The sequence below is a fragment of the Poecilia mexicana genome, unplaced genomic scaffold (assembly GCF_051168715.1).
Source record: "Poecilia mexicana isolate PSO_F unplaced genomic scaffold, ASM5116871v1 scaffold_11, whole genome shotgun sequence".
Lineage (NCBI taxonomy): Eukaryota > Metazoa > Chordata > Actinopteri > Cyprinodontiformes > Poeciliidae > Poecilia > Poecilia mexicana.
The window spans coordinates 18,110,637-18,133,235 of record NW_028263380.1 but is presented as its reverse complement, the minus strand read 5'-3'; the positions used below and the strand labels follow the sequence as shown (position 1 = coordinate 18,133,235).

The following is a 22,599-nucleotide window of genomic DNA, read 5'->3' as shown; positions in this document are numbered from 1 at the left end:
TTCCCGATGCTGGATTCTTCCCTGTGCTTTTATTTTTACATTCAGCTAACCTCACTGGATAGTACTCGAAGCATTCCAGATAAGGTTTCTCAGCAGTGACATTGGAATGTTTTTTTTGTTTTTTTTTTCCGGTTTGTTTTTAACCACTGTTTAGTATCTGAGGAGAATCTCAGAAGAAGGTTTTATTTTCAAAAGCAATAGACAAAAGAACAATTTGAATGAAACACTGGCGGAAAAAGTAGTTAATATATATACCTATGTTTGGAAATATGGCTAAAAATAACATTTGTGTATTTTGAGGAGTTGTGGTCCAACACCGCAACAAACATTTTCTTCATCTTGTCTGGGTTCCTTTTTAATAAACTTAGGCCCTTTACATTGATAAATAAAATGTCAAGAGTGAAGTTGAACTTTGTTTTCCTCACAGAGATGAGAAAAATACTTTTCTCCAATACATTGCATTCTGCTGTTATTTACACCACAAAAATGCTATTGTGCCTTTTGAATAGGAAGTATCTACAAAAATTCAGCTGTAATTTGTCCTTTTTTTGTCTTTGGTGCAATTTTTAAAAGTTGACCTATTATTCTTAAGGCTGACAAGCATCAGAAAAGTGAAACCTGTGTTAGGCTGCAGCTGCTTATGCAGCAGACACATTTCCTCTTTTTACACATCTGAGCGAAAGATTGACGTCACCACCGTTCCCCTTCGGTAATTCACACAAACCAGAGAAAGGAGACTAGGCCTTTCTTATCAGTATGTGTTTACAAAAAAAAGTAAGTGCTCTGGAACCAGAAAAGCACAACCACTGGGTGCTTCACATGACAACTCACTTGCCTCACATACACATGAAATTTAGTTGTCAAAAGCTAAAAAAAAAAAAAGAAAAGATGTGTGAAAAGAGTCCCACCCAAACAATTCTACCTCAGAAAAAACAAATTAATCTGATGTTTTCACTTTAGTATGACAAGTCTGACAGAATTTGGCTTGTAACAAAGTTGTTCTGTTACTTAAGACACGCACATGTGCATGTGTAAGAAAGAAGAAAACAAGATGAATGATTAGAAATAGAAACTAATTAAACCAGGTTGTTCTCGTGCACCTGACTGCTAATTGTTTTTTTTTTTTGTTTTTTTTGGAACATGCAAATGATACCAAGCTTCCCAGTTATTACTAAATAATATACTACATTTCACCATGACAAGTAAAACGCAAGGAAGCACAACGCTTATAGTTTTCTGTAACCAAAGAAAAAAACCTGACATATTCAAATACGAGTGAGAAACAAAAGACATGCTTTTTAACACTCACTCTGTAGTTTAACTAAAGCAATTACATGTACCTGTATGTGTACATGCACATACAGACACACATAAATACAAAGATAAACCTCTATATGCATATGTACCCACATACACATACATAGTACACATATACATACATTTATGTTTGCGTACAAATACTGCTGACACAAACATAAAGAAATATATTTATACACACACACACACACACACACACATATATATATATATATATATATATATATATATATATATATATATATATATATATATATATATATATATATATATATGTATATATGTGCAACCATCCATATCCTTACTTATCTTACAATTAACAGTAGTAACACTTATTTGTTGTATGGTTTCAACAACATACTTTTATACATTTTCATATGGACTTTGTTTGAGATCTTCCCTTAATTTATTCCATAGCCTAACACTAGAAATAAATACATTTTGTTATACAGAAACGTTGTTGTTTGTACGTTTAAGATTTATTTATTTATTTATATTTTCCTCTTAATTTGTAACCTTTATTCCTTTTCTTAAATATTGAATAATTTCTGGCAACTATCTGTTATTTGCTTTATACAGTCATGCCACTTTAGTACCCGTCCACATGAAGACGAGATTAGGTGCATCTGCAAATGTTTTTTTTTTGTCTTGTAGATCATTCATACACATGGATTTGGGGTTTTGGGATAACGGGGACAGTCATTTTTGAAAACCGGTTCCATAGCAGATACATTTCCAAATGCTGGTTTCATGTTTGTATGTACAGGCGAGCTGCGTCTTTTGTGACATTGTTGCTCAGTCTCTCTCAGTAACCCACATGCGCCTCATTCTCACAAGCAGCCAACATGCTGCCAGCCATTTGGTGTTGCTCTGTGTTTTTTAGTCATTCTGTGGCGGTGTTGCATTGCCTGTGGTCCCGCATCCTGTTTTGTGGACGCACATTTGTTCTTAATCATTTGCAAAAGATTACTGAGTTCGTCTTTGTGTGGATTGGGCCTAGATTTATTGTTGAGACAGTAGCCAGAACTTTATTTGGAGTTCAACTAGTGATTCGGGAATTTGCTCTTTGCAGAAAAAAGAAAATGATTTAAAGAAACAAATTTATTCAGAGGGTTACATCATTAAAGAGTTAGCATGTGTTTCCCAGAAACAGGAAGTCTTGGGAACCCCTTCTTTTTAGTTTTTAAAATGTATGCTTTTATTATATAGCCTGAAGCAAAACCTTTCTTTTTTTACCTTTGGGTGATGGTTCTATTTCCAGTTCTTACTAATTTAACATCCATGCTTATTGTGTTTTCCTCTTTTGCATCATCTGGAACCCATTCACTTCCTCCTCATCAGTTCCTTAGAATAAACATTCTTTTACCCGAGTAAGAATGTTGTGGGAGCACACTGTGCCAGCAGTATGACTGAAAATATCCTGTGACTACTAGGATTAGTTAGTACTGAATGTGCTATCATATTCGCACCTACGGTGACGTTTTGTTCCTCCCAAACCAGGCCAAGGGAGTTTATTTTAGACTGCGTGCATGTGTATATGTTTGTCTGGGAATGGCTCCATTTCAAGGCATGGGTCATTAATAAACTCGCTGGGAAACTGAAAGGTTGGGGGTGATCTTATTATAGCTGGCCAGCTTTTGTAACTGTACCCCCTCCTAGGAATTACATCACATGAACAGGCAGGGATCTTCACATTCACAATATAGAAATATCTTCAGTGGAGGATTTCAGGCTTTGAAATTGTGTGGTATCAGTTAAAAATGTGCTCTGTTGTCAACTTGAAGTTGACAAACTTTGAAGATTGTAATGTTTGTAATTGTGTAGATGGGTAATTTAGAGCTATAAAAGTACTACAGATTAGCTTAGCAGGTTGGCATTATGAGCTTTCATGTAAGGCTGTCTAATCCTTTGGAAACGTTAGTTGTAGCATATGTGGTCATTGGCTAAATACATGCCACTGTAAACTACCATGCAATTATAGAGTGAGTGTATCCAAACTTTACTATGAGTAGCTAGAATATTTACATGATGCTAAACATCCTACATAGACATCTCTCGAAAGGTCTGCATGAGATATTAAAAATGTATTGTCACTACAGTTTAACATTAAATAATAGTGTTGATATTCACATCTCAAAGAACCGGTGCAATATTTGGTTGTATTCTTCACCTTTCAAACCTTTTAACCCTATTGGATAGACTTTCAATGCAGTCGATCTTCACACTGTACATTGATGATACCTAAGATGTAGAGGATCACCGATGTTTTTGGAAGTGGTTCAGATGGGAAAAACCACCTTACAACCACAAATTTGTGTTTTAGTGGAATTTTGTTTGATAGGTCAACTTAAAGTAGGCGAAGAAAAAACATGCAGGGGTTTTAAACATTTATGCAAATAAAAGTTTGAAAAGTAAGACTTGCTTTTGTATTCAGCCTTTCTGAGTCAATACTTTGTACAGCCACTTTTCACTGTTGTTTCGGTTACGTATTTACACATCGATGGGTTCATTCTAATACATGGTCGAGCTTTCAACCAGACCACTGCATTTCAGCTCTTTAGGTATGTTTAGGGGTTTTGTCCTCCTGGACAGTAATTTTCTGTCCCATTGTCAAGTGTTTTGCAGACTCTAACAAGGATTGTCCTGTATTTGGCTCCATGTTTCTACTTTTTTTACTCTGAAGAACTTTCCTGCCCCTGCTAAAGAAAGTCACAGCATGACGGTGGCACCACCATGTTTGTTTAGGTTGATGTTCAACCTAAACAAACTTTTCCTTCACACATAGGCCAAAAAGTTGCATTTTGTTCCCATCTGTGTCCACTACGTGGTTTGTGGCAAACCTGACATGGGCTTCTTGGGGTTTCCTTGTTACCAATCTTTCATGAAGGCCAGATTTGTGGTGTTATTGACTAAAGTTGCATTAACCCTGTGGACAGATTGTCCCACCTGAGGAACTGAACCGTGCTCTGTTAGCTGTTCATCGTAAAGCTCCCCCCCCCCCACTAATGTTCTCTAACAAACCTTCTAAAAACAGCTGGATTTATACTGAGATTAAATTACACACAGGTGAATTCTAATTAATAAATAGGTAACTTCGTAAGCCAGTTGGATGAATTTCATTTAGGTGGTATCATTGTAAAGGCGGCTAAATACACGGAAGTCACTTTTCAGATTTTTGTTTGTAAGAAAAAAAAATGGTATCCTTGTCTCCTTTTTTGTACGATTTATGGTTAAGCTCTACTTTGATGCGTACGTTTAAGGGGTCTGAATACTATTTCAGTGAACGGTATGACTATAATCTCACTTTCTGTGATAAATCCAAGTACATGTGCTACCATTCTGATGAAAGTAAGAAAGAAAAACTTCAATAGAATTTCATTTATTCTTGTTACTATTTTGCATATGAGTGAGCCAGTATAGTGACGCCACAGCTTGAACGGCTGGTGTGGGGGAGCATTCCAGGGCTTAGTGCTCCTGAATGTCGTCCTTTCGGCAGACACTGGCTATTATAATCCACCCTATATTCCTAAAGGCTTTGTTGGGTTTGTGAGCAATCGTGCTTCTGTTCAGCGGTCCAAGTTACCTAGCACCCGCTGGGGTTACTCCAGGGTACGGATCAATGACGAAAGCATATACTGGCAGAAAATGGGGCATTTAAATTTTGACCCATGAGCTTCTGGAAGTATGAAAATGAGAGAAGAAGAACCTGGTAAAAGAAAGGAATTCAAAGGAAAGGCTTTCTGCTATTCTTTGATTCAGTGCATTACCCCCTCATTTCATCTCCCTCTCTCATGTCATATCGAGTGCTAGCGTTTCCTGGGTCTGGTATGGTTCTAATCAAATAAGAAATGGTAAAGTGTTTATGCACAGAAATATATAAGCATTGAATAAATGTGTCCACTTACCTGTACAAAAACACAAAGCGTAAAGCTGACATTAATTCAAGCTAAGCAGGTTTTACTGTAGTGTCAGAAAAATGAGACACAATGACATTCCAGGATTCATTTGTGGAAATTTTCCCTGTTTAGATGCAAATTTTACAAATTAAAATACATGTAAAAAGTAGATCCACTATTTGAGCATTCTCTCCTATTTAGGAATTACATTCAGTGGAATGTTATTGATATGAGTTGATCATAAGCAGAACAGATTAGGCATAAGTGTAGAGAACGATGTAAATAGCCTAAAAAACTTTAACATTTTTTATTCATTAGAAACAAACATCTCCTGTTGAAAGAAAAAAATGGCTTTAAGTTATCTGGCTTCTAATGACACCACAAATTACATTTCCTGCTAAACCACTAAATCTGCTGTAGTCTAGTAATTTCCTCCTATGGTCAACACTTACACAGTGTCCACCGTTGCTTCTCTGTTGCTCTCAGGACCAATGGTGTCTCCGCACTCTCTTCCAAACAATCTGGATGGAAACAAGGCGATGGAGAGGAGGCCGTCCAAAGTAGGGGTCAGTAGAGAAAGCAGCAGTGTGGACTTCAGCAAGGTAACCTGACCACAGTACTGAGCACAGACAGGGTCCCGTCACATCGGAACGCACCCCTTCAAGTCCGTCCGTGTTTTTCTTTAGTTTCTGGGTTTGCTCAGACATTTCAGTCTTCTGTTTAAAGCAGCCCCTCCACAAATCATCCCATAACCTCGCCTATAAAACAAATCAGTAGCCACTGCTTCTCATCCGATGGACAAAGAATCAACCATCACAATTAAAAAGTCTTTTCTGATTATGTAACTCGTTCTGTTTGAAAATTTACCTCTGTTGCATGGCTTTCATTTCTTCCTCCCATTTTGCAGTGTATCATCCATTAAATAAAATGGCAGACTGCCATAAGTTACTGTTATACAACCAGGCATTATGCCTGCCAAAAAATAAGGTGCAGTGTGTATATGAGTCATAGGAAAGAGGACTGAATGCAGATTCACTTCTACAAAGGGATTGTTGCCATGCTTAGATCTGTGTTTTACATAATAAATAGTAGTTATCTGAAGACTGTGAAATTGATCACAGAATTGGACTATCTTTGCTCAGTACTATCTCGGTCTACATGTTGCCATTTCCACATGTTATTTTTGTTCCATTCTCTGTTTTTTATCCCATTTTTTTTTTGCATGGCTTTTCCAAATGAATGCAGCACGCAGTAATACCCCCACCCAGCCCCTCCACTTCTACAGTATTTCTAGTTTTTATTTGTATGTCTGATTTTTACATTTTGTGGGTTTCAGGTGGACATGAATTTCATGAAAAAGATTCCTCCTGGCGCTGAGGCTTCAAATGTGCTTGTCGGAGAAGTGGACTTTTTAGAGAAGCCTATAATTGCATTTGTACGGTTATCACCGGCAGTCCTTATCACAGGGCTTACTGAGGTACCAGTTCCCACAAGGTACAGTAATCTTAAACACCTGCCTTTTACTTCTAGGATTAGATATTTAATTAAAAAACAACAATTCTGACAGCTACTTAAACTGAGATTAAGTCAGGATGATTAAAAAAGCTCACTGTAAAAGTTATATTGCATAATGTAGGGAATCAATGTAGTTCCAACTGTTGTTCTTTATCTTCTACTGTATAATGTGTTTAAATGTACGTAACAAAACTAAGAAGCCATATCAAGATAAAGCACACTCCTCATCTATTTAAAATGTGATTTTCTTTTTTTTAAATCAGTCAGCATTTTGTTATAAAAGCATTATCTCTCAATTAAAAATTTTGAAAAACCCAACCTTTATTTTGGGCTCATTTATTAAGTGGGAGGAAAGTCCTAGTTTAAGAAATCATTGCTTTATTGTACAAATTTACTGTTACTGATGTTCCCCTGGATAATTAATCTGAGTGCAACACACAACAGAGGCCAGTTTGTGTTTTACTCTTTAAAATCAAGAAGGCCAGATAACATGCTGTTCAAGTGCCGGAGATGAGTGCTGACCAATGTGAGGGAAAGGTCAACAAAAAATTGATAATTAATTCAGTTTGCCCATATCTGCGGTCAGTGCAACAATTAAAAAAAAAGTTTAAAACAACTGAAACTGTGAGAAACAAGGCTGAATGAGGATCCAAGTTTCTTTTGCAACATTGACAATACGTTCACTTTTATGGAGCAGCAGCACATTTTTAAGTGTGTGATAAGTCCACTGTAATAGAAATCAAACTGAAATGTATGTGAAAGCTCCTCACCAACGATGTCGATAGTTGTGATGGCCCTGTTTTTTACATAGAAAAAAAAAACAGAAAAAATTATATAATGACTGCAGATATTTGAATGGCAGCTCTAGTTTTGTGTGGTGAACTTTGACTAAATATTGATATATCATCAAATTCTCATCATTTGATGAAGTTTCATCAGTCATTGTGTTGTGACTCCTAAGCAAAGATGGCTTGAGCCTTTCAAAACTTTAGTTATTAAACCCTAATTTTAACTAAGTGCGTTGACAAAAGTTTAAAGTGAACATGTACTTGAAATTTAGCCAGTTTTACTGAAAGACTTTGTCTTCTGAGGAAACTGATATCTGTGTATTTATAAATGCGTCTCCTGTGCAAAGGTTCCTTTTTCTCCTCTTGGGTCCACACGGTAAAGGACCACAGTACCATGAGATTGGCAGATCAATGGCAACACTAATGACAGATGAGGTTAGAAAGTATTTCTGTAATTTAATACTTAGTCATTTAAATCTTCTTTTTAGTTCACTTTTCTGTATGAATTTTCATTATTAATACTAAACAGTAACTCCCCACTTTATTTTGCCATGTAGATCTTCCATGATGTAGCTTATAAAGCCAAGGACCGAACAGATCTGCTCTCTGGAATAGATGAGTTCCTTGACCAGGTGACTGTCCTGCCCCCTGGTGAGTGGGACCCCACCATCCGAATCGAGCCCCCGAAGAACGTCCCATCTCAGGTTAGTACATTTATCTGCCGAAGGGTTTTTTTTTTTTTTTTTTTTTACAATTATTTGGTGAATAATTCATTTAATTACAAATTGCTGTTTTAAAACTAAATCTGTAAAATGTTTAAAAGACGAGAAATCTTTGAAAAAGACTTGCATTGATTTCTCTTGTCAGTTGTTCGTTTACCACTAAGACTTCTTTACAGGATTTCAGTATAATTTTTATTTGATCTACTTTGAACTCTTTCTTCCAAGAGTCATTGGACAAGTATTTATCTCCTTAAAGCTTCATAAAAGCTGATGGATTGAAAAACAGAACAGATCTGACGCGTGACTTATTAACATTTCTTGGCTCGTAGATGAAGAGAAAGAGACCGTCGCACCCTAATGGTAACGCACCTCCAGCTGGAGAGCTGGAAAAAGAGGACGATCACCATGCTGGACCTGAGCTTCAAAGGACTGGGAGGTTAGTGAAGCACTTTCTGTTGCACAAGATTCATATCTGGATAGTCTTTTATTAAATAACTTCATCAAATAAAGAGTCATAATAATTGACATCTGTGTTAGTGTACATGTTGGTCCATGACAATGAGATAATTTAGGTGTCTCCTGATTGAATTTTCATTTTTCATTCACAGATAATCCTAAAACTAGTACTGGGAGATTTATATTTAATTAAGACATGTTTTAATTTGACCAGCATGCCTCATCTGACTGGAATTAATAAACGTGTTTGTAGGGGCCCACTGAGAGTCCTGCCTCCAACAGAATCCAATAAAAGAATCTGTGTAAGGAACTGAAGCAAAGAGTGTTCTCCAACCTAAAAACGTTGAGTTTACCAAAAAGATGAACGTCCAAAAATACCAATGGAAACATGCAAAAAAAAAAAAAAAGAAATTAACATGTCTTTTGTTAATCATTCTTTCCAATCAGAAGCAAACTTCTTGGGTGAATGAAGATCAGTTTAAATCTACAAAAGGTATAAATCATTTTGGGTTTACCTGTACAAAAATGTACTTGAAAATTGAGAAACATACGGCATTGCTGCTTTTAGTATGAACGATTTTCCAAAGAAGTATTGCTTCTAAGCTTGTCAGATCTCATTATGTTTTACTGTCTTTGAAAAGTCTTTAGAAAAATGGACAAGTGCAGAATAGAGTGGGATGTACCTGACATAAAACCTGCTCACAGTTAATCAGGAGTGTCTAAAAATCACATCAACAAAATAAGGAATTCTTCAGCAAATACACATTATAAATTAGCAAATGTCCCTTCATTTGATCCATCTTGAGCCTTATAAGAAATGGTCCCAGTTAATAGGTTGTTGTTAAAAAATGTTATTAAGGTAGTAAAATGGAAGATAAAAGGCTGTAGTGTGCCAAATCACACAAGAAATAGACAGAAAAATCAGTGACAAATCCATGACCGCAAATGAGCACAGAAACGCTGCTACTGAATCGTTTAACCTCTTTTTTCATTGTTGACCTCAGAAAGTAATTATCTTCTGCCTCTTATATGGCAGTGATATGGCATACGCCACTATTATTGGCCCTCTGATAAAGTTGTTTACAAAAGACATTATAAAATTATTAATTAATTTTGTGGAAACTTGGTGACCTTAAGATGACACTCTTTAATTAAGTTCTGTAAAACCTTTGGAGATTTTTTTTTTTTTTTTTTTAGCCCTCCTTATCATTCTTTTCACTGAAGTTTGGTCCTCATCCAGCCATGATTTAAACAGTTCCAGTTGTTTTAAACATTTTATCATTGTTCAGACTGTAGATATGAGCAGATGTAGAGTGGTAGAGAAGTGGCATAACTTCTTTCAGATTAGTAGAAAAAATATTTTTAGGTGGATTAAAAAAGAATCTTTTTGAAGTTTTTGCTTGGAAAAAGTAAAGTCATGCTTCCTCCTACAGTCCAAAAACAAGACTGTCAGGTTGATCGCTGTGTATTACGAATTAAGAATTGCTGGAGTCTGTGATGAACTTTAAAAGAAATAACACATAAATTATAAAATCCACCAGTGTTTTTTTTTTTTATTACAATATTTCCTTTAAAAAATCTCACAGAACAAATGCTCTTAAATTACAGGTTGGATTGTTGAAGACATTCCATTCAAGATTATGCTACTGCAAAAAAAACATACATTTATCTAAGGTTTTTACATATCTTTATTGTGGAGTTTATGTCTCTTGTTAATGTGCAACATCTATTGTTTAAATAGCAGGTCTTAATTTTTGGGAAACTGTATTCTTTAAATATATTAGAGAATAAGTTCAATATAAATTAAAACCAGTGCAGTAATTAACATACAAATTGCAATAGCTCCAATTCACATGTTAATTTCTGTGTGATCGGTCTTAGTTGTTGTTAGCATCCATTTCCTTTGAACTAAGATTTATAATCTCAACGACGATTTGTTCCTAAACAGATACAAAGCTGCACTCTGTGTGTAACTTCACAGCCGACATTTATGGATTACTGATTGTGAATCTCCAGAGCCACACAGCAAAGAGAATGTTTTTGTTTGAAAACCTCACACAAACACGCACGCACACACACACACACACACACACACACACACACACACACACACACACACACACACACACACACACACACACACACACACACACACACACACACACACACACACACACACACACACACACACACAACCACAGTCCCCCACACATCCACATCTACCAAGAGTCACTGTATTATTTACAGAATGACTCTGCTTCTTATCACTACTATGAAAGGTTAGTGCTATAAAGAGCCTAGTCGAGGAAAGCAGAGAGAAACTGAGTGCAGTAAGTTAATGTAAAGAGAAATGTGTTGCTTTGTAAAGCTGACTGCAGGGGACGTTGTAGCAGAGGTGTGGGGGTATGAAAATGAAAAAAGACCTACCAGCAGAACTGCTGGACAGGTGACAGGGAAAAATATATATATAACTTCTAGGTGAGAAACGATTTTCAAAAATAGAATCTCTCAAAGGCAATCTGACAAAAACGCAAGCAGAGCAATGCTTTATTTCCCCCCCATTATCTGGATTTTATTTATATTTCAATTATCAAATAAAAAAAACTATTAATGAAAGGTACTTAGATTTGCTCTGCAAGAGCAACAATTCATACAACGTTTCAAGAGATATGTTCCCTAATGTTTCTGAATGAAGTGTAAACAATCTAAAAACACTAAAAATTCCTTAGGCTAACCATTGCATTTAAAGAAAAAAAGAAAAAAAAAACCCTTTTGATGTAAGTTGATACACTGCAGTGTCACTGGGAAATTCTAAACACATTCTTACTGTCTCCACTCCCAGGATTTTTGGAGGTCTGATCCTGGATGTGAAGCGGAAAGCGCCCTTCTACTGGAGCGACATCAAGGATTCGCTCAATCTTCAGTGTCTAGCCTCTATTCTTTTTCTCTACTGTGCCTGCATGTCCCCTGTCATCACTTTTGGAGGTCTGCTTGGAGAGGCGACGAAAGGCAACATAGTGAGTCACACAATGAGTCCCTTAAGAGTCAGTTTTACAGGCTTTTCAGGAACCCAGTAAAACGGAAATCTCCCAGGTTTAAAATCAAAAATGTGTCTAGAGTTTGAACTTCAGTACAGTCTCTGCTTTGTGTCCATACAAAATATATTTAATAAGTCCGCCATCACACTGGATTAAAACCAAACCACAACATTGAAACTCTAAAAGAGCATGGCAGTCTCTCCAGGGTTTCAAGATGTCTTCTGGTCTTCATCAAAATGCATTACAACATATCTTGATCCTGGGTGCAGCCTGGTCATCAGATAATTTAAAACCGAGGCTTCGAGCTCGCTACACACTCGCAGGGCTGTAGAGCGGTGTTGGGGAGGGGCGTATAATTTGATATAATAATCTTTGTGGTGCAGTTGCAAAGTACATTGCATCCAGTCACTGCTATGGCTCAACAAGTAGCTAAATTGAAAAAGATCATCAAATGATCCACAATCTCTTCGCCAATAAAACCAGTTTTATGTTCAGACCCCTTAAACACAGAATTAGTGTGCGCTAGGTTTCCAGCAGAATCATGCTGGCAACTGTAAAAAGTCGCACACACCTCCAAATTGTGCATAGGTTGATTGTTTGAAAGTTCTTTTTTTTTTTCAGGTCACAAAATCCACCTTTCTTGCTGTTAATTAGAAGTCCAGTTATTGTACTTGAAGACGAGGAGGAAGTGGAGCAGCAGCTAATTGTGTTTCTAATCTGATTTTACGATAGTTGCAACTCATAAAACAACCCACATGTAAACATTCAGGCTGTAGAGACTCAGTGTGATCAGCTCACTGTTATCAGTAGAAACTGCTAATTTAGTATTTTTTGCATAACTCCAGACTGCACTTTCTGAGATATAAGGACCATTGCTACATCTGTGCAGAAATCTCTTTCACCTCAATGCTATCATGTTGTCAAGTGACCAAGTGAGGAAAGTCTGGATGGTAGAAGGTTGAAACTGATGGTGAAGGTGCAACAACTTGAGAGAATTCTCCAGACGGTGGGGAAGCCTCAAATTATGGTCCTTGTGTTGGCAACATTGTGACATATTTGCCGAGGAAGCAGCATAAAACAAAATTGATGAGTGACTTTCACATTCAAATTTGGTTTTCTAGATTTACTCCTATCTAGCCTCTTTTGAGCTATCCTGGAAGCCTTGGGTTGATCGTACAAAAAATATTTTAGGTTGTAAAATTATATTTACCACAGAGTATGTCTCAGTTTACTTAGCTGGACTCTATCCAGTGCAGTGTTGCTCCATCCTCTCTTTTTCTTTCCCTCCCTCCATTTTATTCAGATGCCCTTACTTGGCCAGCAACTGTTGGCACAGACAGTCTGTCAGCTGATGTGTGTAATGTGTCTGAGTAAACTCAGACACAGGGCAAGAGCAACACAAAGATACGACTTTCGACAAGTCAGCGGCGTGGAAACATTTCAGCTGTCTGCTGAGGGGCTCTCATGTTCAATTGAAGCTCTCTTTTTTGCTTCTCTGGGTTTCCTTTTTTTTTTTTTTACCTACTTCCTACGATTTACCCCCAGTTTTTCCCCCCACTGTTTTCTTTCCCTGACTCTGTGTCCCTCTCCTCCGTCTCTGCAGAGTGCAATAGAATCCCTGTTTGGAGCATCACTGACAGGAGTGGCGTACTCGCTGTTTGCGGGGCAGCCTCTCACAATTCTTGGAAGCACAGGGCCTGTTTTAGTGTTCGAAAAGATCCTCTTCAAGTTCTGCAAGTGAGTTCACATGACAGCAATGGAACTTCATAATTTGTCAACGTGTTTATTGTTTAATACGTTTCGTCAACCTCTATGGTCTTGCTTCCTTCCTTTTCCAGGGATTACGGCCTGTCCTACTTGTCTCTGCGGACCAGCATCGGACTGTGGACGGCGTTCCTGTGCATTTTGCTGGTAGCCACGGACGCAAGCTCCCTGGTCTGCTACATCACCCGCTTCACAGAGGAGGCCTTCGCAGCCCTCATCTGCATAATCTTCATCTACGAGGCTCTGGAGAAGCTCTTTCACCTCGGAGAATATTACCCTGTCAACATGCACAACAGTTTAGACAATCTGACTTTTTACTCGTGAGTATTAATATTATGTTCATTGTCTGAATGTTTTTTTCTGCTTGTAGACTTTACAAAGAATGTGTTTTAAGTTTTTCTCCAACTAAATCTTTGCAGTCTGGTATCGGTTTATGCATTTAGTCGTCTCAAGACAAACCGGTAAAATTCCTATCCATTATTTATATTATAAAATCAATTCAATTTATACAGATGATATCTAATGGTTACAGACAGAAGCAGATTTACATACACTCAAAGTTGTACCTCAGTCCAGTCAAACTCAGTTGATCATATGCCAGTTGTTTAATTGTAATCTATTTTTGAAGGCTAAGCAGGCCATGCCAATCCCTTCTCCTTAATAACCACGTTCAGTGGAATCAGTTTACTATTTTACTGTTGGTTCTGTTGTTCCCAGGTGTCAGTGCTCTCCACCAGCCAATGCGTCCGATCAGCTCTTGCAGCACTGGAACCGAACAGGGTACAACAGCTCAGACTCTATCCCATGGAGCAACCTGAACGTTTCGGTGAGACTGCCTCTTAGCGACCTCTGGTGGGAAAATCCGTATTTGCGGCCTCAGAGAGACCGCAAATACGGATTGGCAAAAGATGGAGAACAGACTTACTTTCTACTTTGATCTAGACTCTTGTTTGGATGTTTTCTTATCTGGGTAAAATATTTTAAAAGAGGTATAATGAGATAAAAGCCAGTTATAACAATGAACAGTTAATGAACACAGGATGTCACATTACTTGTCTATCATATTCTTTTGTTCCAATGAAAATATTCTTCAGTTCACTAGCTTAACAGATGTAGTAGCTACCGTCCAATAAAATAGCAGAAATCAATCACAGTACTGAGCCATATACGTTACTAAAATTATTTAGCTTTTTTTATTTTTTTACCTAAATTTCACAATAAGTAGTAAGATTTTAGACCTGAAGAAACGCTACAAAGACAAATATTTCTGGCACTTAAAGCAGAAGAAACTCTGGACATTTATCTGTTTTAATGGATTTTTTTTTTTTAAACGACACTCAATTTGGAGCAGTTTAATATCTTAGCAATTTAACCACTCTAAGCTTTATGGCAGTTTCTGTTGTGAATTATAATGCACATCAGTCAACACACAGAGACAGACTGTCTCGAAAAGCATCACCACATGTCTGTTTTACTTACTAGTAACCATTTACCAATGCATTACATTTTAAATTGTTGTGTGCTGCTGAACATTAATGGGAAAAAAAAAAGTTCAAAAAAATTGTGAGGATGAACAGGTGAAGCAAATAACAGAATAAATCTTCATCGTTGCACCTACCAGCGGGTGGGTTGCATTGGTACCAAAGAGAACATTTTGTTTTCAAAGTCGATGTGTTAGAAGGAAAAAAATTGGACAAGTCCAAAGATTTATTGAGTTTGACAGGGGGCAAGTTGTAACGACCACACTAGTAGGTCAGAGCATCTGTAGTGGCAGGACTCTGGGGATTTGCACAGATGGGGTTCAGGAAGTGGATTCAAAACAACGCAGTGAGCTGCATGCAGTTTCCCCCGAGTATACCGAAGAAACACAACGAGAAGTGCTGCCAGCCAAACAGCTGAGGCTCCAAATGAAAATCGACAGACACCCAAAGCTAGCTAACATGCACCAAAACGTCTCCAATGTCCAAAATTACGTTTCCTGTTATTTTTGTTTTTGCTCATGTGGACCTCCCTTTCCTCCCCCACGAAGAACTCTGGCGCCCCCTAGGGGAGGTGTACGCCACACTTTGAGAAGCCCCGACTAAAAATATATCTAACCTACCTGAACAACATTTTTAAGCTGCACAGTGTTCCTAAAACTGCTGACAACATTAGTCAAAACAAAAATAACTCCCATGTTGCAACAGTAATTATATTCTCCTTTCCTCTAGATGTGTAAATTGCTTGACGGGGACTTTGTGGGTCCTGCCTGTGGTCACCATGGTCCTTACATCCCAGACGTTCTTTTCTGGTCCATTATCCTCTTTTTCACCACCTTCTTTTTATCATCGTTCCTCAAGCAGTTTAAGACGGAGAGATACTTCCCCACAAAGGTGAGATGTTTGTTTTTGGGCACTGTAGAAAGCGTGATAAATTCGTCATGTACAGTCATTTTCAGTATAGTAGAATATGTGCTCAAATGAGACCAGTTCGTCTGCAGGTATTAGACATACTTTTCATCTGAAAATTTATTTATATTTTTCCTAATCTTTAATGTTGTGTTTTAATTTGCTGTAAGCATAAAATCATCATCATTTAGCTGAAACAAAGGCTTAAAAACGTCAGTCACTAAATCACTTAGCAGATTGAGTTACTGTATTGGTTACTATTAAAAAGAAAACACAGATACAAAGAAAAGTCTATGTTTCTCCTGTAGTGTGGGTGGTTGTACCTACAAAGTTTTCACGGTTCTGTAAATGTTTACATTTCTTCAGTTATGATGCCTCAGCAGCTCCATGTGCTGAAGGAACAGAGCATCCTCCCACGCACAGCATCTAGCCTGTTATCACTTGGTGTGGGCAGATGTTGGCATTGTGTGATTTTCACTGTTGACAGAAGTATAATTATTACTTCTGTGTGTCTGCAGAAAGAGTGTGCTTGAAGTAAAGTAGGTTTAAATTATGTTTTATAATTAAATCACCCCTTCTGGATGTGTGTGTGTGTGTGCGTGTGTGTGCGTGTGCGCATACCTCGCAGGTGCGTTCCACCATCAGTGATTTCGCCGTGTTTTTAACCATAATGATTATGGTGCTTGTGGATTATCTGATGGGGATTCCGAGTCCTAAACTGCACGTCCCGGATCGCTTCGAGGTTAACATTACATTATCAGTTTTACTCCATTTTGTTTAAGACAATGTTTAAGCTTCACGCCTTGTGAGCTAAGTGAAACCATCATTTTTCCTCTGTAGCCAACATCAAAGCACAGAGGCTGGCTGATGGATCCATTAGGAGAAAACCCCTGGTGGACGCTGCTGGTGGCAGCGGTTCCTGCTTTACTCTGCACAATCCTCGTCTTTATGGACCAGCAGATCACTGCAGTCATCATCAACCGCAAGGAGCACAAGCTGAAGGTTAGACCTGACTTATAAAAGAATGACTCCTTTATATACATATATATGTGTATATTTTTTTATTTTAATGTTGGTTAAACACCAACACAATTACCATATTTTCCAGACTATAAATTGCTCCAGAGTGTTGCATCAGTCGTCAAACGAAGAGGAAAAAACATTCTAGTCACCCTGAACTATAAGTTGCATTAATTTAGAAAGTGGCCATGTTAAATGATATAATCCGGTGACTGTTGACCTTGGCTTGGATGTTTGCTGGTGCACCGATGTCCGAGCACCGCATAGCGAGGCAGACAATGCAGCGTAAAAATTACATGAAGCATTACACGAGGAAGGCCCGAAAGCAAAGTAATTTATATTCATCTCCCTGGCAACAGTTGGGCCGTGCAGACGTAACTGCACTGTTGACAAACCTTTCCCGGCAACACGTTTTTTTATGCACCCAGCTGTGGACTCCTTTCTTCAGCTCAGGCTGTCTTTCTTTCATCCTGCAATTAGCTGTCTTTGTGGGAGCAGACGGTAATGTTTCGTCCTTGGTTCATGTCCAACAGTATGAATTGACATTTGACGCATCAGTCAAGAAATGCTTCACGAAGAGGAAAAAAAAAAACGTAAATAAGTTGCACCTGACTGTAAGTAGCAGGACGAGCCTAACTGTGAAAACGTGCAAAACATATAATCCGGAAAATACGGTATGTGGCTGTGCAGCAAGAATCCAATGTATTGCAAACGTGAATGCTCTTGAATCTAAAATAAGCAAACACCATATGGCCCAGAGACTTACACACACTATAACGTACTGTAAAATGTGTATGTCAGACTCGCTGTCATCTACGGTTTGTCATATAATTCAACACTTTTCTTTTTCTCCTACAGAAAGGATGTGGTTATCACCTGGATCTCCTTATAGTAGCAATAATGCTGGGCGTGTGCTCCATTATGGGCTTGCCGTGGTTCGTGGCTGCGACCGTCTTGTCCATCTCCCATGTGAACAGCCTGAAGGTGGAGTCCGGCTGCTCGGCGCCGGGAGAACAGCCCAAGTTTCTGGGCATTCGTGAGCAGCGGGTCACTGGCTTCATGATCTTCACCCTCATGGGCTGCTCTGTTTTCATGACCTCGGTGCTGAAGGTGAGATCGGCGGAATAATGTTTTATTTCACTGTACGGGGAATTGGTTGGATGCAAGTCGTATTACGAATGTTTTTAAAGTTTTCTGCATTTTATGACTAAATATAAGTTCATTAATTCATACATGTGATGTGTGGCTTTTTACAGTTTATTCCCATGCCTGTTCTGTATGGAGTTTTTCTCTACATGGGTGTCTCTTCCCTCAAAGGCATTCAGGCAAGATTCTGCTCCTCCAGTGTTTTATTAAAGATCTGTCTGCCTTTTTTTTTTTTTTAACATGTAATAGCAGTTAAATTTTTGTATGTCCGTGTTTCTCTTGTCTTAACACAAGCATTTATCAGTGGCTTTGTATTTTTTTTTTTCTCCTTAGTTCTTTGACAGAATCAAATTGTTTGGCATGCCTGCAAAGCACCAGCCCGATCTGATCTACCTGCGCTACGTGCCGCTGTGGAAGGTTCATGTGTTCACGCTAGTGCAGCTCACCTGTCTGGTGTTGCTGTGGGTCATAAAAGCCTCTGCAGCAGCTGTCGTGTTTCCCATGATGGTAATTGTTTGATCACGTTTGGAGTCGTTGTTTTAAACCGTTAGACCTGAACTAAAATGACACACTGACGGCTTACTGTGACTGTGTGGCTGGGTAGGTTATATTTAATTTATTTAGCTTTTGTTCTTCATTTTCTTTTTAGCATGAAAGGCCAACTGAATAAACATAAACGTTACGGCATTAATTTTATTGTGATCTACTGACATTGGATCAAACAAATGTTCACACTGCTGTCAAAAAGCCAGGATTTTGTATTGTTAAAAAGATGAAACCGCAATTACTTTGAATTTGTAACATGGCAGATCAATCGCTGTTAATTAAGAATTTTGTCAAACAATTATTTTCGATATTTAGAGCATACTTCCTAGACTACATTCAGTTTATTTCTTGCATATTTCTCCTCTGCAGGTTTTGGCTCTTGTGTTTATTCGAAAGCTTCTGGACCTTTTGTTTACTAAAAGAGAGTTGAGTTGGCTGGATGACCTGATGCCAGAAAGCAAGAAGAAGACAGAGGATGACAAGAAAAAGAAAGCACAAGAAAAGCTGGTGAATTAATTTATATGGCTGTTTTCTGTGGGAATCGATTACTCTAAGTCGTATAAATATATAAAGACAGATGTTGCAAATGATCAGCCTAGGCATTTCATGTTGCTACTAAGTATTTAACTACTCAGCAACAAATCCAGCCATTTAGATTATGCAACTTTATTTTCAGATTTCTATTGTTATCCAAATAAACCTAGTAATGGCCGTGGAATCAGTGTCATACCTAGACTTTTAAATCAAAAGTATGTAAAATGAACCTCAAAGCAGGAAATTGTTGTCACTTTAAGAAATAAAACAGCAAATCCTGGTAATGACTGTTTTGAAATGAATGGTTATAGCACTGTTTGCTTAAGGAGGAAGAATCTCGACTGGAGGAGGAAGAAGAAGAGGAGCGGAAGATGAAGGTTCGCTTTGAAGGCTCAAACCGGCTGAACATCCCAGTGAACTCGTTCTCAGGAAGGTGAGCCTTGCCGTCCCTGAATAGTCTTGCTCGTAATTAAATGCTTTACGTTACGACAATAACTTCATTGTGATCTGCTGTCAGTGGATCAAACAAATGTTCACACTGCTGTCAAAAAGCCTGGATGTTGTAATGTTAAAAATGCAGTAAATTGTTCAAAAATGTTTTTTTTTCACCTGTTATGTGGCATAGATCCTGTACAATTACAAAAATGTGACACATTGTGGAGAAAATGATTGAAAACACAAAACATGAAGTCGTCACTGAGGCTGCTATGATTCCAACAGAATCCAGGAAGAACTTCTGACAACAACTTCCTGTTCCGTTTCTGACAAAATCCTTTTGACTTAAGAAATATAAAGAGAAGCTCAGAAAAAATCTGCACCTAGAGGACCTATCTGTTATGATTTGATAAAACTAAACTTCAGCTTTTGAGCCACCGTTTCTAAATTTGTATTTGGCGCAAGTATGCATTTAGGAACATATCCGCAGTAAAGGCTTATGGTGTTGGCAGCAAAGTCTATGTGCAATTTTATTCTGTTGTTTTGTCAGTGCGGGTGGAATTATCCACAATTTCAAATATCAGTCAATTTTGACCTGATGTCTTCAGACTAAACTTACGTAATAATAAAAATAAACAGGATTTGGGATCGTTGATCAGAATGTAGAACTAAATCAAAATCAAATTTAAAAAATGCTTAATTGATCCCAACGGGAAATTAAACGATGCTGTGACTCAAATCATTCAAGATTCTTCAAAGAGTCGTTGTCCACCTAAACATCTGGGGAATTACCTGAAGAAGTCTGTGGACAAGAGACGTTACCTCAGTCTGAGGGATTTGGGGACGTTTTGTAAGGTGTTTTTACAGTTTGTTTGTTAATACATTTGTTTGGTTTGAATTATTTAAATGTACAGGACATTTGTCACAGAAACTACGGAAAATGTTTTGACCTAACTTATTAAGGTGTCGTTTTGTTTGGTATTTACACTTTTAATCATACTACAGCGTTTCATCACAGTCACAACTGGTGTGATTTATTTATGTGATATTATGAAGGAAATGGATTAAAATACTTCATGATCCCCACAGAATGTTGTTTTCCCAGAAGAATTGATTTCCAGTTGCATCGTGTTGCGTTGTACGACTTCAGTTGGTCATCTGTAGAGCTGTGTGTCATTATGTCCATCTCAAACAGATCATACAGAATAGGAGTAGTGACCGAAAGCCTCCAATGGAAGAACAGGTAGCAGGGCTGAGTGTCTGATGGAAAACATCTGAGCCACATGGCTGCATATTAACTCTGGTTATCCATACTGGCATGGCACAAATGTCACTATGTTGCTAATCTAAAAAATAATAAAAATAATAATAATAATAATAAGATGCTTTATTTTTTTAAGGTTAAATACTTTCTGTCGAAATGTTTTGCTTTCAGAAGATTTAACTTTTACTTACTTTAGGAATCTAAACACCAACAGCTGTTGAACAAGTAGTTCTTGCTTAAAATGCAAACATTTCTTTCTGTGCGTTAATCTGGAATGTTCTGGTCGTGATCCGTCTTCCTGTGCCGCAGTTTGTTTTCTAACCCCCATAATTTCCGTGCATGCTTGTGTCTGCGTGTTTGAAGGACTCTTCTGCTCTCATCCTGACTCACTCAAATGTCCACATGCCTGTCTTTCTCTTTGTGTTTTATGTTTGCATTTTGGCACGTAGTTCTGATTCTGACGCCTTGGTTGTAAATATCTCTGATGAAATGGTCCAAACCGCAGTGTGGAAAGCAGTGAACTCGAGTGCAGAGTTCTGTGTCCAACCTGTGAGGCGTTCAGGAAGGTAGCTATGCCATCTCCTGCAGTTTTCCCAGAGTCTCCCGTCAGTGCAATGAGATTAGTTTGTTACTTTTCCGACGCATGTTTATGACTCTGTCGGATCACGATGTCGACATGGAGACGAACAAACCTAATCCGAGTCTCAAAACTGTACAGACCCCGGCTAACATGTCAGGGTTTGTTATACATTTTTTATTTTATTTTTTTACATTTTTCTCCTTTGTTGTAACGTTTATTCCTCACAGTTCTGCCAAAGCAGAAAACAAAAAAAAATCTCTATATAAAAAATAAAAATGATCCACATTCTTAAATTACTTTTAGAAGTAAGACATTTTTTGATTTAAAATTAGTCTTTAGTCCTGTTGAGGTACACGCCTCACATCAGTTATAGAGAATGTGATAAGCCTGAAATGTAGTTCATTTGCATAAATAACTATACATCTATGCAAAAAAACGAAGCTCCAACAGTATGGCAGTCATAAGTTGAACACAATATTTTTACATTTTGTGACAATGCTGTTATGGTTCAATATTGTGATTTCCTCCTTTTGTTATCTGGCCTTGGGCACAGAGGCTCCACCTGATAGACTGAATATTTTACAATAGTATGCAAAATATGTCCTGATGACATTTTAAATATGAATGCTGCATTCCAAGCAATGCCTTATAGCAGTCTTATTCCAATAGTTATATATTTTTCTCCAGGTCTAGACGACAGTGAGGTTACAAAAACAACAAGAGACAGACGCAGCTATATGAACTTATGTGAAACTAGTTTTGTTCTACAGGTGACATTAATGCCGTGTTTTCTGTCTTATGATGCCGTCAAACAGAGATGTGTGGCTAAAACGTGCTATAGGCAGACATTTCCAATGTGGATTTGACTTAAAATAATCCCAGAAAAACACAGTTTCCACAGGAAAATAGTGCCAGTATCATGACCAGAATTGCCTTTCTTCAGGTGGAGCTGGAGGTTTTGCCAATGTGAATGAAATTACGAACCTAAACAACTCAGCTGTTTGCTAGAAAGGTGACAAAGGGATATTCAGCATCCCTGTTGAAAGGAAAATTCCAGTTTTGGACTAACTTTGCCTGAATCCAAAGCTAAATCCAACAGTAAGGACTCACCCAAAGAGGGTTGTGAACAAGAGACATCTAATAGATTTCTGGTAGACAGTTTTGCAAGGTATTATGGGTAAGTCTTGATAT

The 22,599-nt window shown here is 37.8% G+C and overlaps 1 protein-coding gene across 3 annotated transcripts in view; it reads left to right on the top strand.

Annotated features, from left to right (window-relative positions):
- Positions 1–22,599, top strand: part of LOC106933811 (sodium bicarbonate cotransporter 3-like) — a 50,366-nt gene that overhangs the window by 23,175 nt on the left and 4,592 nt on the right. The window contains exons 8-25 of one of the 3 annotated variants that reach the window (XM_088010346.1): positions 5,700–5,779; positions 6,550–6,707; positions 7,864–7,951; positions 8,074–8,220; positions 8,568–8,674; positions 11,537–11,711; positions 13,336–13,469; positions 13,571–13,816; positions 14,214–14,322; positions 15,707–15,868; positions 16,512–16,625; positions 16,724–16,885; positions 17,762–18,013; positions 18,160–18,228; positions 18,383–18,556; positions 18,965–19,102; positions 19,456–19,562; positions 21,278–21,394. In XM_088010346.1, the coding sequence (XP_087866472.1) occupies positions 5,700–5,779; positions 6,550–6,707; positions 7,864–7,951; positions 8,074–8,220; positions 8,568–8,674; positions 11,537–11,711; positions 13,336–13,469; positions 13,571–13,816; positions 14,214–14,322; positions 15,707–15,868; positions 16,512–16,625; positions 16,724–16,885; positions 17,762–18,013; positions 18,160–18,228; positions 18,383–18,556; positions 18,965–19,102; positions 19,456–19,562; positions 21,278–21,394 (2,539 nt within the window). Of the gene's footprint in view, positions 1–5,699; positions 5,780–6,549; positions 6,708–7,863; positions 7,952–8,073; positions 8,221–8,567; positions 8,675–11,536; positions 11,712–13,335; positions 13,470–13,570; positions 13,817–14,213; positions 14,323–15,706; positions 15,869–16,511; positions 16,626–16,723; positions 16,886–17,761; positions 18,014–18,159; positions 18,229–18,382; positions 18,557–18,964; positions 19,103–19,455; positions 19,563–20,759; positions 20,808–21,277; positions 21,395–22,599 lie in introns of all 3 variants that reach the window. The other 2 variants (XM_088010344.1, XM_088010345.1) reach the window with 2 other exon arrangements.